Raw genomic sequence first — 19,474 nt, 5'->3', positions numbered from 1 at the left:
ATGCATGAAAACGGAAATACCATTGTGGACATTTTCACATGTTCTTCCTAGTATCTTAGTGATTACGTTTTTACGAGAGTATAAAAAAATAACTTTGGATTCTGGCTATTTTCAAACCAAGTACTTTAAAAGTGGATATTGGCTTCTAATATTGGGTCCAAAGTTCATAAGACACCTGAAAAACAAAGCACCAGATAAGAGGACATGTTGAGAAAATGCTTTGTGTTGTGGGAATTAAGAAGATATGGATTGATAAGGAGATTTTCTTATACAAAAGCATACGAAAGTGGACATCTTAATTCTGTCTTTGTGGCAGAGAGTGGGAAAGTGGCTTCGGTTAATGTCAGACCAGCTGAGGTTGAGATTTAGGTTGCACTTTACTAAAACTCTCCATCAAAATCATACTGTATACCATCATAAGCATGTCATAATATATGTTACTCACAGTCAAATACAGTAATCCAACAGTGTCGTAGCACAGGTGGATATCAAAGAATTTCACTAGTCAACAATCACATATCATTATACAACAAACAAGCGCAATGATGGATGGGACATCTTCGTTAAAGCTCATTCCAATGACAAACTGTACTTTGCAAATTTGATCCATTTCCTCTAATCGTGGCCTTATGTTGGGATGTACTCTTATTGTAAGTGTGATCGATCGGCACTAGGTCCAAGTAACATCAAGTCTGTTGATAGGATTCCAGGGAAGGGGGCAGAGGGAAGGGGCATATTGAGTTTGATGAGCTTATTAGTTCCACTTGATGTCCCAGAACTCTGAAGTGGCTTTCTCCGTGGCTGTGTCCACCACCTCCACCCCCTCGTTCTGATAGGGTGGCGTTGTGACCTTCTGCTCTCGCTCTGCCAAGTCGGTCAGGGCTGGAAAAACATAGCAGTTACACCATGTCATTATCACAGTAGAGCACAAAATAACTTAAGCGAGTCATACAATGATAACATTAGAGACCTATCACACACATCATACATTCATTTTGTTTTATGTCAGTCAATAGAATGAATGTCTGTCCTCACCAGGGTGACAGGTGATCAAAGCCTCCTCCCATTGGCCGTTGGATAGGCACTTAATGACGGGGTTCTGTGTCTGGAGGAATCCTTCTTCACAGTAGTAGCGCACCTTGGAGTTAGTCTCGTAGCGCAGATGCGACTTACCAAACACCTTGGCATTGGCAATGACGGGGGGCTGGCCACAGAAAGCTGAACAGAAATAATGTTGTTAGGGGTGCAAATACATTAAAACCATACTGAGAGATTGAGGACTTCTATGCTACACTACCGTAGTGGTTATGGTTGTGTACTCACAGGTGCCCTTCTTGCAGGTGTAGGAGAGGTGGTAGTTACAGGGCACATCGCTCCAGCGCCCCCCGTCATGCCATACCATCACCACACAGTCCTCTCCAGACAGGAAGTAACTGTCCGGCTGGCCCCGGTACCAGTTCTCATACAACTGGCAGAGAAAGATGGGAAGGATGATGAAGAAGTAGAGGAGTTTTAATACTGTTAGTTCACATATACAGTAGCTGAGAAGTAGCATTGAGAAGCAGATCACATACCAGGAGGAGGTTATTTTTGCATCAGGTCTTACAAAACATAAGTGAGGATGTTCTGTATACCAATGGGATACAATCCCAGAGGCACGTTCATGCAAATAACATTATGTGTATGGAGAACCTAGACATATTTGATGGGAATACCGACTATGTGAGACTCACCAGGGGATTCCCGTCAGACCAGCGGAAGTCTCCCTCTATGGTTCTGTCATTCAGTCCCGTCCACTGGTACTCTCTGTACTTATCTAAAGGGAAAGAGAGAGCTCACTGTGACTTTGGGACTGCAAACACTCGCTCACTAGCAAGTAGGGGCCGCTGTAAGAATACAGGCCATGGGAAACAACTGAGGAATGCTAAATAATCATCTCCTCCATATTTCCAGACACAATATCAACACTGACATCAAAGCCCTCCCATGTTTCACGGTAAAATGAGTGAATGGCAGGTAATGACATGAAAGAAGACAATGTTGCGTCTTCCCTGGACCATACAACCTTTAAACAAATAAATAAATTAGTTTACAAAATATTCCTCACAGATGGTACTGGGGTTACAGAGGGGTCATTACGCATTCAGTTTATGCATTTCAGGACTGTAAGTTCTGTTCACACTGAATGAAGCTATGATAAATAGTTAAATTAACTAATTTTCCCATTTAAGTGATTGAATTACACCTTTTTAACAATCCACGGATGAGGGTTACACAGGTCAAGTTATGCAGAGCACTCTGAGCTGTCTGTTACAAGATCAAAGAACATGTTTTCAGGCCTGCTGTACCATTAATGTAGTCCTGTTCCTCAGGGGTCATGACCGAGATCAGGTGAGCGCCACACAAACGGCAGTGCTGCTCTGCCACCTCCCAGCCCTGACGCTTGGTGAAATGTCGGTAACAGAAGCCCATGAACTTTTCCCAACCCGGCTCACACACCTCCAGGTCTGACCAACATGAAGAAGAAGAGGTTAGACGCACACAGAGGAGACAAACATATACATAAGGGGGAGCGATATGTTCATTATTTCAACATTATCTTTGAAAAAACTAAACATGAAATCTGTTACTGTACCTGTCTGGCACATGTCTCCTCCATAGGTGGGCAAGCAAAGGCACTTGGTTGAAGACCCACTGTCGACACATGTTCCCCCGTTGGAGCAAGGATTATCTAGGCAGGCATCTGAGACACAAACGTAGGAGAGGACAAGCATTGGCACCAATGTAAATACAGTAACACCATATCTAAAATGTTTTTGTTATGTGTGTGTGTTCAATTTTTGAATCACCTATACATAGTGTCAATGTAAAGGACAGATACGACGGGTTCACTTTATTGTTGATTTACATGGGAATTTATTTAACTGCCACTGGAGGGAGCAATTATACCAACAGTACTCATCATCACTGACTGACTATAGGTCTACAGTGGCCAGAGTTCAGCTTATAGAAAATTGAATTTTACCAATTCAAGCCCCTGCGCTGAGGAAATTTTAGACATAGTTGACCTTTTCAAATGTTTTCAGCACATATGCTTCCATGCTCTTTTTTACCATGCCATTTTGTTAATGCCCCCATGCAGTCTTTTACATTTTATTTTTTAGATCATCACTGTATGTCTAATAAATGAAAATAACTACTTGAAAATAACTTCCTGAGTCTCCTGTTGCCATTGAAACGCTCAGTATGATTGTGTGAGCTTGTTGATACAAATTTAAATATATTTACATATACAGCCCTGCTTGGCAGATAGGATTGTCTAGACTCTAGAGCCCCTTTAAAGTAAGAGGATACATATGCAAATAAAAGATGACTAGTCATTGGTCAGAATAATCAGATCAGATTGTGATGTCATGCTGTGGGCCAAAAACTCCCTCCCACCTGAACAGGCTGAAATTCCAGGTATTTTTTTTTTTCTTCTAAAAAAGCTCTTGTACTAAAAGGGAATTATCATCATTTTTACAATTTCTGAGTGTTATTTCGACCTCATAGTGTGGAAATATCATTACAAAAAACAGGAAATCCTTTTTTGACTGCACTGCCCCTTTATTTATTTTTGTTTTGGCTTTGTACTCCAGCGCTTTGAAATGATACAATGACTATGAGCTTAAAGTACAGACTTTCAGCTTTTATGTAAGGGTATTTTCATACATATCGGGTGAACTTACAGCACTTTTTGTAGATAGTCCCCCCATTTTGGGCAACCAAAGGTATTTGGACAAATTCACTTATGTGTATTCAAGTAGTTGAAAGATTAGTATTTGGTCCAATATTCCTAGCACACAATGACTAAATACAGTACATCAAGCTTGTGACTACAAACCTGTTGGATGCATTTGTTTTGGTTGTGTTTCAGATTATTTTGTGCCCAATACAAATGAATGGTGAATAATGTAATGTGTCATTTTGGAGTCACTTTTATTGGAAATAAGAATAGAATATGTTTCTAAACACTTTTGGAGGGGTATGTTATCTATGCCTCCGTAACTTTCTCAGTCATCATCATTCACGATTCATTCATGGTTATCCGTAATCATGGTAGCATCCACATTAACGTAGAAGTGTTTAGAATTTCATGGTCATTGTATCATTTCAAATCCAAAATGCTGGAGTAGAGCCAAAACAAAAACCAAAATTGTCACTGTAGGAATACCTTTGGAGGTCACTGCATATTATGTTCCCAATCCTTTGCTGCTATGAACAGAGACAGCTCCCCCTGCTGTGTGTTTACCTCCAACAGAAACAATGATAATCCCCTTCTTTTGCTGAGTCAGTTGTTTACTCTGACTGCCATGTGATAGCAATGTTTTTTAACCTTCTAATGACTAAGCAGAGTGGGGGAGGCATGAGACCATCAAATAAATACAAGAGTCAAGTGAGTAATTTAAGGTGAGGTATATGGTAGAAAGTATGCAATTATATTTTGCATTAACACATGCGTTCAAATAATTGTCATGGTTTGACTTGCATTGAACGTTACCTGAAATGTTCCCAAATCTTGGAGTAGTAGGAGTGGTAATCAGTTTCTCCTCACCAACGTCCTGGGCTGCTGCCGTCGTGGTCTGGTCATCGTAGTCCTCTGGATATAGGGGTGCTGCCGTCGTAGTCTGGTCATCGTAGTCCTCTGGATATAGGGCTGCTGCCGTCGTGGTCTGGTCATCGTAGTCCTCTGGATATAGGGGTGCTGCCGTCGTGGTCTGGTCATCGTAGTCCTCTGGATATAGGGCTGCTGCCGTCGTGGTCTGGTCATCGTAGTCCTCTGGATATAGGGCTGCTGCTGTCGTGGTCTGGTCATCGTAGTCCTCTGGATATAGGGGTGCTGCCGTCGTGGTCTGGTCATCGTAGTCCTCTGTGGTGGGCGTCGGGCTGGAGGTCTCCTCAGGCTCCTTAGTGGGTGGAGTGATGGAGTCAGGGTCCTCCGTGACTGAGGTCTCCCCACTGTACTCCAGATCTGCATCGGCCCGGGACTCCTGGGGTACGGTGGGGGAGGGCACGGGGGTCTGGGATAAGTCAGGGAGCAGCGTGATCTCCATGTCAGTAGAGGGTGCATCTGTGCTCGACTCAGGCTCGCTTTCATCTGTGCCATTGACAGTTGTGCCATTGATGGGAGTGACAGTTTCATTGATGTATGGGACTTCTGGTTCAAGGATCCCTGAGCTTTCTCCAGATTCAGCAGATGCAGAGTGCTCCTCGCCTGATCCTGATCCTGAGCCGGACTCTACTCCCTCTTGGCCACTCACCTCCTGGTCACTGTCCTCATTTCCACTCACCTCCTGACCACTCTCCTCGTCTCCACTCGCCTCCTGACCACTCTCCTCGTCTCCACTTGCCTCCTGACCACTCTCCTCTTCTCCACTCGCCTCCTGACCACTCTCCTCTTCTCCACTCGCCTCCTGACCACTCTCCTCGTCTCCACTCGCCTCCTGACCACTCGCCTCGTCTCCACTCGCCTCCTGACCACTCTCCTCGTCTCCACTCACCTCCTGGCCACTCTCCTCATCTCCACTCGCCTCCTGACCACTCTTCTCATCTCCACTCGCCTCCTGACCACTCTCCTCGTCTCCACTCGCCTCCTGGCCACTCTCCTCGTCTCCACTCGCCTCCTGACCACTCTCCTTGTCTCCACTCGCCTCCTGGCCACTCTCCTTGTCTCCACTCGCCTCCTGGCCACTCTCCTTGTCTCCACTTGCCTCCTGACCACTCGCCTCATCTCCACTCGCCTCCTGGCCACTCTCCTTGTCTCCACTCGCCTCCTGGCCACTCTCCTTGTCTCCACTCGCCTCCTGACCACTCTTCTCATCTCCACTCGCCTCCTGGCCACTCTCCTCATCTCCACTCGCCTCCTGACCACTCGCCTCCTGACCACTCTCCTCGCCACTCGCCTCCTGGCCACTCTCCTTGTCTCCACTCGCCTCCTGACCACTCTCCTTGTCTCCACTTGCCTCCTGGCTACTCTCCTCATCTCCACTCGCTTCCTGACCACTCTCCTCGTCTCCACTCGCCTCCTGACCACTCTCCTCATCTCCACTCGCCTCCTGACCACTCTCCTCATCTCCACTCGCCTCCTGACCACTCTTCTCGTCTCCACTGACCTCCTGGCCATTCTGCTCATCTCCACTCCCCTCCTCACCAGAAGCTGTCTCTGGGGTAGTAGTTTCGACTACTTCTGGGATTTCACCCAACCCCTCTTGCTCCACCTTCTCCAGCCCTTCCTCCAGGGGATCAAACCCAGATGGAACGCTGGATTCTGGGATGAATGTTATGAAGTCACCTGGGGAGCTGGCCTCTGCTTCCACGGATCGCTGGGTCGGGGGGGAAAAGGTTATAACTATGGGGGATGTCAAGAGGGTAACGTCAAGCATTCCCTCGTGGACCCCAGAGGCTTCACTAGAGCCAGTGTTATAAGTAACTGTGAGGACTTCGTCAGTTGGAACTGAACCCAGGTCAGTGGAGCCCATGGAAACCTCTAGTAATGAGTCCACTGTGCCTCCTGCCTCCTGCTCCACACGGTCATCTAGGGTAGAGGAGTCGGGTGACGTGACACCAGACTGCTCCTGAGTGGGGTCAAAAGCTGCCAGGAAACAGATCACAAACATTATTCAAGCCTACAGTTAGTGTAACCCTGTCTACACTTGAGTGTTCAGCTCTTAATAAAAAAAATGTTATCACACATTACGTATGCACCGATGTTTTCATGTAATTTAATAAAGAGAGTTGCAGTCTATATACAGGGCGGCAGGTAGCTTAGTGGTTAGAGCGTTGGACTAGTAACTGAAAGGTTGCAAGATTGATTCCCCGAACTGACAAGGTAAAAATCTGTCGCTCTGCCCCTGAACAAAGCAATTAACCCACTGTTCCTAGGCCTTCATTGAAAATAAGAATTTGTTCTTAACTGACTTGCCTAGTTAAATCAATGTAAAATAAATACTGTATAAGCTTCCGGTAATTTATTGGGTAAACCACCAATGTTTCGGCATCACTGTGCCTTCTTCAAGGTAATGTCATGAATGCTTGAACCAGGTTATGTAGACGTTCAAGCATTCATGACATTACCCTGAAGAAGGCACAGTGATGCTGAAATATTGGTGGTTTATCAAAGTGTGCGACTCTCTTTTTATTTTATTTGTTATTTTTAATAGCCTGCAATGTTGCTGGCTTGGCTCTGAAGCTAAACAGGGTTGGTCCTGGTCAGTCCCTGGATGGGAGACCAGATGCTGCTGGAAGTGGTGTTGGAGGGCCAGTAGGAGGCACTCTTTCCTCTGGTCTAAAAAATATCCCAATGCCCCAGGGCAGTGATTGGGTAGGGTGACTTTCTTTCGGACGGGACGTTAAACGGTTGTCTTGACTCTCTGTGGTCACTAAAGATCCCATGGCACTTATCGTAAGAGTAGGGGTGTTAACCCCAGTGGTTAAATTCCCAATCTGGCCCTCATACCATCATGGCCACCACATCATCCCCAGCTTCCAATTGGCTCATTCATCCCCCTCCTCTTCCGTGTAACTATACCCCAGGTCGTTGCTGTAAATGAGAATGTGTTCTCAGTCAACTTACCTGGTAAAATAAAGGTTAAATTAATAAATACAATTTACACGCCATTAGTCAGCACCTCTACCACCTTTTTTAGGGGTGCGCCAGCTCATGCTTTTTATGTCATTCAATACCATTAAATACACATCTGAATAATTACTGCACTAAATCTTCCGTACATTACATAAATAAAAAAATACCCCTTATGCACAGAAAGGCTTCTCTATGGACTCACCATATTCAGAGGTAGGGATCAGTCCATAGGGGTCCATCGCCACTGGGCTTAGGGTAGCCAGGTCTCCTGACTCAGCAGTAGCAGAGCCACTGTTCTCTCCTGTCTGGAGGACCAATGAGTCCAGTGATGTGGTATGCTCCTCAGGGAGAAGGACACTGGCACTGGGGTCCACAGAGTTGGTAAGGCGGTATTCAGGTGTGTTCTCCCAGTATGGAGGCTGAGTGGTGGACTGGTCAGGGAAGAGCTCCGTTTCCTCGTGAGGTGAAGTGGAAGATACAGATGTCTCCTCGACACCCCCAGCGATGGCTCCCTCAGGCCTGATGGACCCTCCTGAGAGGTCGTAAGAGGTGCTTGGGTAGACCGAGTCTGTGTCTGTGACATGCTCCTGGATGACATGCTCATCTCCGGAGTGGTCCTCCTCAGGAGGTGTGGGCAGCCCACTTTCCAGTTGCTCCTCTGGAGAGCTGTCATGACTAGTAGTGGCTTCAACTCCTGAAACATTGTAGCCTGCGGTCTCAGAGGTAAAAGTGTAGTGTTCGGTCTCCTGGGTGATCCCTGTTTGCAGATGGCGTTCCTCTGAAATACCATACTGAGACTCACCACTCTCAGGGGTTGTGCCAGGCATGGGCTGTGGATCACTGGACCCGTCCACCTCCTCATACCCTGTGGTGGGCACAGGGGCCTCCAGAGCAGTCCCTGGTACACCCTCTATAGAGAGCTCTCCTGATTCCACGTTTGACTCTGACAAGGGCTGGTAGGGATCGGGGCTACTAATGTTGTCTTCATGAGCAGTTGTAAGATCACCTGATTCATAATTTGTCTCAGGAGAAGGTGGATACAGTGTTGGGTTTGCATTCAGCTCATCATAGGGTGTGACTGGGTAGTTTGAGTCTAAGTTTGCCTCCTCAGGGGCAGGCTGATATGATTCTGGGTTGCTGACCTCTTTCACTGGCTGCCAGGTGTCCTCTGTGGGCTCCAGGTCTTGGGGGAAGGATGTGGGGGTGAATGGGTCCTCTCCGTGTTCTCCAGGAACAAACCCCTGTTCTTCTCCGTGCTCCCCAGGGACAGCCACCTCCTCTGGGTACTGCTCTCTAGGGACAGCCACCTGCTCTGGGTACTGCTCTCCAGGGACAGCCACCTGCTCTGGGTACTGCTCGCCAGGGACAGCCCTCTGCTCTGGGTACTGCTCTCCAGGGACAGCCACCTGCTCTGGGTACTGCTCTCCAGGGACAGCCCCCTGCTCTGGGTACTGCTCTCCAGGGACAGCCCTCTGCTCTGGGTACTGCTGTCCAGGGACAACCCTCTGCTCTGGGTACTGCTCTCCAGGGACAGCCACCTGCTCTGGGTACTGCTCTCCAGGGACAGCCACCTGCTCTGGGTACTGCTCTCCAGGGACAGCCCTCTGCTCTGGGTACTGCTCTCCAGGGACAGCCACCTGCTCTGGGTACTGCTCTCCAGGGACAGCCACCTGCTCTGGGTACTGCTCTCCAGGGACAGCCCCCTGCTCTGGGTACTGCTCTCCAGGGACAGCCCTCTGCTCTGGGTACTGCTCTCCAGGGACAACCCTCTGCTCTGGGTACTGCTCTCCAGGGACAGCCACCTGCTCTGGGTACTGCTCTCCAGGGACAGCCCTCTGCTCTGGGTACTGCTCTCCAGGGACAGCCCCCTGCTCTGGGTACTGCTCTCCAGGGACAGCCCTCTGCTCTGGGTACTGCTCTCCAGGGACAGCCACCTGCTCTGGGTACTGCTCTCCAGGGACAGCCCCTTGCTCCTCTATATGCTCTGATGGGTGCTGCTCCTCTGGAACAGGGATGGCAGTGAGGGAGCCCTGAGCTTCTTCGCTCACCACCTGCTCCGTCACCTGACCCAGGCTGAATTCCTCCAGAGGCTCAGACAGAGTCACAATGTCCTGGCCGATGTCCTCTGGCTCTGTTGCCAGGTAATCATGGGGAGATTCGGTGTGAGTGTTGCTGTTGCCTGTCAGATGCAAGGGCAATGAATAAAAGTTAGGCCAGAGGATGACTTAGAATACAGTAGGAACTGAGTTTGGATGCCACTACTGAAACCCAGTATAACGTCAATATCTATGCTTTCAAAAGCTCTTACCTCGGAAGCAGTAAGTGTCGTGGCGAGTGTGTGCCTCTGGAAAGCCTGTCTGGTTCAAATGGCGATAGACAGTCCTGACCCCAGGCTCCCCTCCACCACAACGCTCCCTGGGAGTGACAATGGGGTAGCGTACACTCCCATCAGCCAACCACCCCGGGCTGCAGGCGTTCAGTCCGTCATTCCAGGCTGCATACAGCTGACCTGTGGTAGCCAGCTCAGCTCCCTGAGCCAGACAATAGGCCTTAGCTTCCCATAGGGTGAAACTTTGGGGGGCAGATCCATGGAACACTTCTCCTGTATATATGGAGGGAGAAATCAGATTGTGATAACCTGCACTTGATCAAATTGATGAAATACTCCAATAAATAACAGATTTTCTTACCCTCTATATTCTCCACATAACAGTATACATCGTACAGCTCATCACGTTCCAGCAGCCCATAGTTCCTCACTCCAGGATGCCCGTCCATGTCTCCAAAACATCCCTCCCGTGGCATCTGGATGGGATATCTGTGGAGAAGAGTGTCAATACTACATAGTGTTAAACAACTGTTATAACAAGGGGGAAAGTCTATTGAAGCATCTCTCTATCTGTGTCCACTTGATATGAGAGAACATTTACAGTGGTCTTTTATCTGCCTGGCCCTTACCTCACTGAGTGGTCTGAGAGCCAGCCTGCATCACACTGCTCATAGCCACTGTGGTAGGCTGCCAAGAGCTGCTCTGGGGTGGCGATGTGAGCCCCAATCTCCTCACAGGCATCCCGGGCCTGCGCAAAGGTAAAGGCATAGCGACTGGAAGCGTCCCGGTAGTGGAACACCACCCCTGTTGAAGGTCCACAGTCTTGGCGTTATTTCAGATTCAGTATTTTGTGTGAACTACAGCTACATTCACAAGGGTAGGCTATATCTGATTTATTAGGTTACAAACTGCTCTGGTCAGGCAATCCATAATCTATTACTTGCTGGGTGCATAGGGTGGGACAACCAATTCATCTCAGCAGAATTTGTATGACATTATAAAGGTACAGAAATGTACAATAAGTGTACAGAACATAAAGAACACATTCCTAATATCGAGTTGCACCAGAACAGCCTAATTTCGTCGGGCCATGGACTCTACAAGGTGTCGAAAGCATTCCACAGGGGTTCTGGCCCACGTACACACGGGAAACTGTTGAGCGTGAAAAACCCAGGAGCGTTGCCGTTCTTGACACAAACCGGTGCACCTGGCACCTACTACCATACCCCGTTCAAAGACACTTAAATATTTTGTCTAGCCCATTCACCCTCTGAATGGCACACATACACAATCCATGTCTCAATTGTATCAAGGCTTAAAAGTCCTTCTTTAACCTGCCTCCTCCACTTCATCTACACTGATTGAAGTGGATGTAACAAGTGACATCAATAAGGGATCACAAGCCACAAGCCTTGACACACACACTCCTGAGTATCCCCTACATCTATGACATCAACCCCTAGCCTCACCTTTGACCTTGACCTGAGCCACATCGTCGGCATCCTCCAGGCCCTGCTGCACCTCACAGCGGTAGAAGCCAGAGTCGTTGTACTGCAGGCCCTCCAGCCTCAGGGTGAGGTCAGCTGGGGAGGAGGCGTAATGGAGCAGGGAGGCTCGGTCCTTGTAGGCCTCGCTGACCTTCACCCTGTCGCCTCGGGCCACCAGGATCTCAGTCTCGTGTCCCTGGGACAGCACGCTCCACTTGACCCTTGGTAGGGAGAGTACGGCGCGGCGGCCATTTGTGTTGGGGGGCGGGTGGGACAGAGACACCAGGCAAGGTAGGGTAAGTGAGCCCCCCAAGACGGCAGATAAGGGAGGGGTCATAGGGATGGTCACCTGTAGGAGTCTGGAGTCATCTGGAGAGTGCATAATGAAGGGGTTAAATTGCTGACTTTATACAGTCAAAAAGTTCACAGTTTAAAAACAATTGGGGGAGGCGTGTCTCAGGTTGCAGTTGATGTTATTTGTTAAAGTCTGGAACCCATTCAAAAGTCTCGCCAGTTACCACTTGCCGTCATGGTGTTGTTGACACAAATACCGGATGAGACACTTCCTCTGCACACCTGGGCACATCAGTTAACCTTGATTTCTGCTTCTAAAGTCACATCTTCTAAAATTGTTTCCAGAGTGTGTTTGTGTCAGCAAAAACTATGAATGATGGGGGAGTGATTACAAAGTGCCCCTATACCCTTAGAAGTCAAAGGTCATAGATAACTGAATGGATGTCAGTATAGCCAGAGATGACGGGGTAGTCACGGACCTGAGGCTTGGCTGGGGGTAGAGGAGGACGGTAGGACGAGCGGACAGATGGCACACAGCAGCAAAGACAGGAGCATCTCCAATCTGCAATAGAGAGAAAAAGAGAGGTGGAGGGGGAGAGAGAGACAAAGAGAGAAAGACATTATTATTATAGTGACAGCTTAATAGACAAATGGAGAAGTGCTGTAGAGAAAGTGAGAGGAGACAAAGAGGTAGGGATGACTCCCTCAATAACTCTCAGAGGGTCCTGCGGCCTCTTTGGATACCTAGAGACAAGATAAAAAAATATACAAATATTGATTCATGCTTTCAGTCATTCATCAACCTCAGAGTATATTACTAGACAGTGGCAAGTGGCCAGCTTTCACCAGCCACCTCAGCCTCTACGACCCTAAAGTAAAAGCTGTGGCTAAGACATCAGCGCTGACATTTAGCAGAGACCTTGAGAACGGATAGGATGGTGTGTTAATCCATCACATGCAACGTCAGTCCTGATCAAGCTGAGGTCCTTTTGCAATAACAAATATTCATTCTTCATTTTGACAAATTGATTTGTATGACAAGTGTGAGGGATTGTTCTTTAGTTCTGCAGAATTTTGTTAAGCTTCCAATAAGTTCATTGATGAGACTATGGATATGTCTTTGTGGGGTATTGGGTTTTTACATGTGTATATAAATCTCTTTAAGTCAAGGAGTGTCATTAGTCAGGTAGTGTGTGTGTGTGTGTGCGTGTGTGTGCGTGTGTGTGTGTGTGTGTGTGTGTGTGTGTGTGTGTGTGTGTGTGTTTGTGTGTGTGTGTGTGCGTGTGTGCGTACGTGTGCGCCGATAAAGTAGCTGTGCCTTTTTGCATCAGTCAACTAGATTGTGTTAGAGAGTAACTGTCTGTGTGGCCTTGGTGTTATCCAGCTGGCATGAGTCAGACTTTGGGAGCTCTCGAGTGTGAGCAGAATTCTGATGTCCCCCAAATTCCTCCAGGATGGCATGGCACAAAACTCTTTCTCCAACTCCACTGCTTTATAATCATTATATCCCTTTGAGCAACCGAAATGTTAAACCCCAACCACCCCCAACCCATCAACATTACCCACGCACCAAAGACACACAGACACAGCTACACATTTCCCCCACTGACTCGATAGGACCGCCACATTACCCATTCTGAGCAGGCCGGTGTATTCAAATGAGCAGTGCGTTTCTTAAAGGATGCAAAAATGTATACATGAATAGAGTCGTCCCCCCCCCCCCCCGGATGTGTTGGTGAATGAACTGCGAAGTCATGCTGCAAACCCAGTGCACTGGTTGCTTTAGTGATCACTTTCTCACTGTTAGAGAATCTACACCGAGTGGACAAAACATTAAGAACACCTTCCTATTATTGATCAGACCCATTTTGCCCTCAGAACAGCCTCAGTTCGCCAGGTCATGGACTCTACAAGGTGTCAAAAGCGTTCCAAGTTGGCTGGATGTCCTTTGGGTGGTGGACCATTCTTCATACAAATGGGAAACTGTTGAGCGTGAATAACCCAGCAGCGTTGCCTTTCTTGACACAAACCGGTGAGCCTGGCACCTAATACAATACCCCCATTCAAAGGCACTTAAATATTTTGTCTTGCCCATTCACCCTTTGTATGGCACACATACACAATCCAGGTCTTAATTTTCTCAAGGCTTAAAAATCATTTTTTAATTAACTTGTCTCCTCCCCTTCATCTACACTGATTGTCTACACATCAATATGGGATCATAGCTTTCACCTGGATTCACCTGGTCAGTCTATGTCATGGCCAGAACAGGCGTTCTTAATGTTTTGTACACTGAGTGTACAGTACATTGCCTTTATTCAAATGCAAGTCTAACTTCGGCTATATAGTCAACGTGAATTGTTTATTCAACCTGAACTATCTAGTACTCTAGGTGGCATTCATGTATCATCAGGCCAATTATCTTTATAATGACTATTCTATCTGCAGATATATCCCTGTAATTCAAATGTCTTGATGTCCTAAAGTTTGACTTAGGAGGAAATGATGATTCTGCTAAATGGAGAAGCAGGAGGAAATGTCTACTGACAGCCCATTGTAGATTAAGCCGAATAACTGTAAAAGTCACATCCAGACCCTTTAGTCTTTCTTACAAGCTGTTTTACAAGCACCCAGTGATGAGGTTAGAGGAAGAGAATCTCAACCTATACACTACACCGCCTGTCTGGATTGTTGCTTCACTTTTATATAGAATCCTGATATTGTGGAAAATCACATCAGGAACTGGAATTAGGTCAAGAAGAACTAAATTAACTAGAAATCAAGGCAGAAATTAATGTTGGTTTTGTAGTAATCCGATTGTTGCTTAATGATCAATTACCCAAAGTTGCCATGTAAAACTCTCTTTTCAAAGTTTGAAGTAAAGTGACCTATTGCATAATATAAACTGTAAAACCATTAGTAAACATGGGGGTTGTTAGAGTGTGATCTCTGATAATACAGTGGAGATTAGTGAAGATAGAAGTTGGTAAATTGCACATGAACGAAACTGTCTCGAACCTGTGAAGAAAGTCATTGGGTAAATCATCCACATCATAACTGTCAGTTGAAATTAAATTGGGGAGCTGACAGATCTGTGGAAGTATCCATAACAGTAGATGGAGAGAATGTGGACAAGCAAATGAACTCACACTGGCAGCCTTCCCTCTCCTACTTGTCTCAGCTCCGGTTTCTAGGAAAATGAAGTATTTTTTGTCCGGTTGCTCAATTACCCTCCATTCAATCTTCCTCAATCCTATGACTGTTAATTAAGTATATAAGCAGACAGCATTGATATGTATTCCTTTCCCCCAACACCCAAAACATCACCACCCCCCAATATCCACACACACACACACACACACACACACACACACACACACACACACACACACACACACACACACACACACGCACACACACACACTAGCGCTGGGACAATAAACCCCAAAATGATCGATACAGACCGAACCAACCATTTATCGAGGGCATTTTACTGATATCGATAATAATGATAAGTAGCCTTTACTAGAGGAATGTGAAGTTTGAAATGAAACGGGACAATGGTAGCCACAACATTCAAAGAGGTAGAAGTAGTTTTAAGTGTAATATAAAAAAGTAACTTGTAAACTTATCGTTCAACTTATCATTATCATGATAAATCAGTAAATTTATCATGATATGGATTTTTGTTCATATCGCCAAACTCTAACACACACACACACATACACATACACATACACGCACACGCACACGCACACGCACACACACACACACACACACACACACACACACACACACACACACACACACACACAGTAGTTTTCTTCCCTGTGTTGGGCACATGGCCCTTAGCCATGACACTATTCCATACTCCAAGGAGAGAGAGGGAGAGGGCTTCCTCTGGGGAGAGAGAGAGAGAGGGGAGGACGCATCCCAGGCAACCTCAGAAGTGCTTAGATGTGCATCACAAGTGGCTGGAATAACCAATGACTTCACCTTGGTCTGACCAAGAAAGGTCATTTTAGGCTGAAGGACTGCAGTATACAGTGTTGGTGATGGGATGATGGTGGTGGGAAGGGGGAAGTGTGTGGGCGTGTAAGTACCTCTGTAAGTGGACTTATACTTTCTTGGACTGATTCAATGAGGGTTAGTAACAGATTATTTCTCTTTTGGCTTAAGTAATGGTTTGATACGTCACTCTCTATGGTCAAATATAATGAGATACTGTAAACACCAACACACACACCTGGCCCACACAGCCTCTCTCCTCTGTAGCTTATCAAACACCAGCTGTCCTAGTCATTATTTTTGTATAGTTCCCGAATCTGAGTGACTCCCCCTCCTTTCATGGAAATGGCACCGACCACCACCGTTGTCAGTCTGCCACCCTCCATTACCCGGCCTCGTTCCACCCCACCACCACGCCCATCCTCCAATCCTGCCTTGCGTTACCTCGAATGACTCCATCTGCCCATCTCTAGGGGCAACCCATACCCCCTCACAGGCCCAGGCTTGTAGGAAGCAAAAAGGGGGGGGGAGAATGAGAAAGAAAGGGGCTATGAGAGAGAGAGATGGGGGGGCAAAATTGTACAGAGTGCACTAAGAGAGGAAAGAGAGAGAAAGTCAACAGGAAGGAAGCTTTGGTGGGATTGAGCAGTGCCCCTCCCGCAGGGCAGGACACAACAGAAGGTCCAACTGAGGAGTGACATTAGCCATATTGCTATTAGCTTTAGCCGTTAGCCACTCCAGCCAAAGGGACTGACTCATGGAGGTGGATGGGGGGAGAAGGCCCTGGCCAATTTGTAGCCTGTGCCACGGGCTGATTAGGCAGAAATGTAGAGCTTCTGAGCGCTTAAAGGGCTTATGGAAGACAAACTGTGGCAACTCTCACAGCAGTACACCAAATCAGACCACTCTCGTCAGTCAACAGCACGAAGATGGTGCAATGACCTATTTAGAAACCAGCGATCTCATATTTGCAATGGACAGTCATATTTGCAAGGTTAGTCAAACTGAGAAGGATAAGCCAGATACCACAGCATCAAAGTGTCTGTCTTGACAGTCAGGCTGCAAGGAGGATATAGCTACTTGATCATACATAGGAACATGATTAAGAGACCAGTAACGTCAGGCTGACAACTAGGGCATTATCCGGCTCTGTTAAAACTCAGCTAGGTGTCATCAAAGTACACCTTTATTTGCCTCTACTTTCTTTATGGAAGAGATAATAATAATGGTCCTGTGAGGCTCAGTTGGTAGAGCATGGTGCTTGCTAAGCCAAGGTTTGTGGGTTCGATTCCCACAGGGGCCACACACAAAAATACAGTATATGCTTGCATGACTGTAAGTCGCTTTGGATAAAAGTGTCTGCTAAATGGCATATACTATGATACAGACCTCCTTATCATTTTTCCGGTGACTGGTTGGATGAATATTTAAATATAAAAATGATAAAAGTTTCAAGCTGACAAACAGAAGTGAATTATTCTGTTTCTTGGAGAGCAGAGTGGCCATGCACTCACCCTGCCCTCTCTCTCTCCCTCCACTCCATGCAGTAGAGTCCACTTGGGTAGGGCATGCGTGTCACTTCCTCTGCTCACCTCACACCCCTCTTCATGTTTCAGGGAGCTCCTCATGGCTGTCCCTACCTGGGGCTTGAGTGAAGAGCACATCCAGGGGCCAGACTGGACTTGGGGAGCTCTCTCACACGTAAACCTTTACAGTTCCACTTTTCCATGTAAAAGTACAAGGCTTGTTGACATACATACTGTATCAGAAAGGTCCTGCTTGGGGCATAGTACTAAACTAGTTCAACGTACTGTATGGGTCGATGTTAGCTCTTTTAAAACGACAACATCAACTTAGAAACAGAGGTGTTGATAAATCAACACTGAGATGTCATGAAATAGCCTATATATTGTAAGTGCCCCTTACTATGAAGAAAACTAGCCAAATAGGTATGCTGACTGTGAGAGGGGTAGAGCAACTAACTAACTACCTGTTCCAATGTAACTATCACTTGACATTCCACAAAACATCTGTGTTAGCCCACTCAAATATCAACTGGCATCAAAAGGTGCAAGCCTTTGACGGACAGTTGTTCCCCGGGCGCCGATGAGGTGGATGTTGATTAAGGCAGCCCCCTGTACCTCTCTGATTCAGAGGGGTTGGGTTAAATGCGGAAGACACATTTCAGTTGAAGGCATTCAGTTGTGCAACTGACTAGGTATCCTCTTTCCCTTTCCAGTTCAGAGATCTGTATGTCTTAATCAATATGTTTAAACAAAGCCACTGGTATTAATGTCAATACAGTAGTTGGTTGGGGAAAATATGCTTTATTCCCTGTCACAGAATGTCCATATGTAGCCAGTTTGGAGTACAGTACAACTTGTATTTCTATAGGTACAAGTAGGCCTACAACGACAGTGTGCATTGCCCCATGCGATTTACTTAATAAAATCAGTTTGGAGTGAATCCTTACACAGCACTGTAGCAGGTACAATCTGTCTGGATCCTGCTTAACTGTGCTCAGCAAACAACGCATGAGGAAAAATGTTATTTTACATTGAATACTTCAGATTGTGGGTTCGTGGTCAAAATAACTTCATATCAAAATAAACTTCCATAAAATTGTCATTTTCACCTACAGAATAGCAATAACAGTAGGCTAAAAGAGGTGATAGAAAATATTTTATTATATATTTCTGACGAAAAATATAGGCTATATTGTTTAAAACGTTTTTCGAAAATGTCTCTAAATAGCTATAATTATGGGAAAATGTATTGAGCATTTTATGTTTGATTTACACAACGAAAAAACATTTGTTGGCTAATTCATGAACAAAACGTGTTATTTTGCGACAGAAATGTATGCTTATATTTACCAAGGACATGCCAAAAATATATGATTTACAAATCCATCACCTACCTCATTTAAACGACCCTCTCAAAGTATCCTTTCTGTGGACCTTTGTATTTTGAAGCAGACTCGACAGGTGCAACTTCTAATAATTATTTTTCCACCAAATTCGAATGAAATTAGACAATGGGTTGTCAGGTACGAGGATTCCCCAAGTTGAATTGAAAAAGCTAAAGAACGACTTGAGCTCCGTCCGCCAGCGAAGGAAGCAAAGTAAAGAGGGATTGGGATAGGGGGGCAGAGAATTATGCACACCAAAATCTTGAACAGCCCACTTTCTTCCTCTGACCAAGAACACTTTCCCATTTGCGCGATGAATAACGAAAAGGACAAATCAATCGCCCACAAGCATGCAGGTTGAAGGAATCACTTTAGTGGATATTAATATCAGAAGTCAATAGCCTGAATTCAAAGTTGCGATCCCACACCATCTCGCAGCAGAGGGTGCCACTGAGGATGCTGCAGTGGGATAAGCAATATAGCCCTATAGGCTACCAGCAGCACCCATTCACATACTCCAGTTACCTATACTACAGCACTTCAGTCTGCTGGTTTTTCAATCTTTCAATTTTTTTATTTAGAGCAATCGTGTAAATGTTTAAATTGACCAACCAAACTTGTAAACCACTTTAATAATTTGTTTCCTCGCTCCAAATTCAGTGAGAAGAGCACATATCATGGTGATTTGATTAGGCCTATTCATTGCCTGTCATGAAGAATATGACCAGTTATGACCATCGCTGATCACTCATAAAAAGGAGAGAGGAACTCTTCATTAAAATACTCCTCCTATAAGCTCCCCGGCAAGAAAATAGCAATTCATC

General features: G+C 46.2%; 1 protein-coding gene across 1 annotated transcript; it reads right to left on the bottom strand.

Annotated features, from left to right (window-relative positions):
- Nucleotides 1-704: 704 nt before the first annotated feature.
- On the bottom strand, nucleotides 705-19,145 carry LOC115176794 (aggrecan core protein). The gene is made up of 14 exons (XM_029737085.1): nucleotides 18,660-19,145; nucleotides 12,211-12,293; nucleotides 11,420-11,806; nucleotides 10,580-10,754; nucleotides 10,312-10,439; nucleotides 9,930-10,223; nucleotides 7,824-9,800; nucleotides 4,541-6,631; nucleotides 2,636-2,743; nucleotides 2,349-2,507; nucleotides 1,734-1,816; nucleotides 1,324-1,468; nucleotides 1,036-1,218; nucleotides 705-882 (listed from the first exon to the last, which is right to left on the bottom strand). Exons 1-14 carry the CDS (start codon nucleotides 18,662-18,664, stop codon nucleotides 755-757), a joined length of 5,946 nt encoding a protein of 1,981 aa, XP_029592945.1. The 5' UTR covers nucleotides 18,665-19,145; the 3' UTR covers nucleotides 705-754.
- Nucleotides 19,146-19,474: the final 329 nt, after the last annotated feature.

This window comes from Salmo trutta, chromosome 37 (genome assembly GCF_901001165.1).
Source record: "Salmo trutta chromosome 37, fSalTru1.1, whole genome shotgun sequence".
NCBI classification, from domain to species: domain Eukaryota; kingdom Metazoa; phylum Chordata; class Actinopteri; order Salmoniformes; family Salmonidae; genus Salmo; species Salmo trutta.
The sequence above is the reverse complement of the archived record's forward strand: the minus strand, read 5'-3'. Positions and strand labels throughout refer to the sequence as shown.

Bases quoted from the DNA above. Each gene is read 5' to 3' on its own strand.
- LOC115176794 (XM_029737085.1), bottom strand. The intron at 2,744-4,540 runs GTAACGTTCAAT...TTTGTGTCTCAG, and splicing joins AAGATTTGGGAACATTTCAG to ATGCCTGCCTAGATAATCCT. The intron at 2,508-2,635 runs GTACAGTAACAG...CATGTTGGTCAG, and splicing joins AGGAGACATGTGCCAGACAG to ACCTGGAGGTGTGTGAGCCG.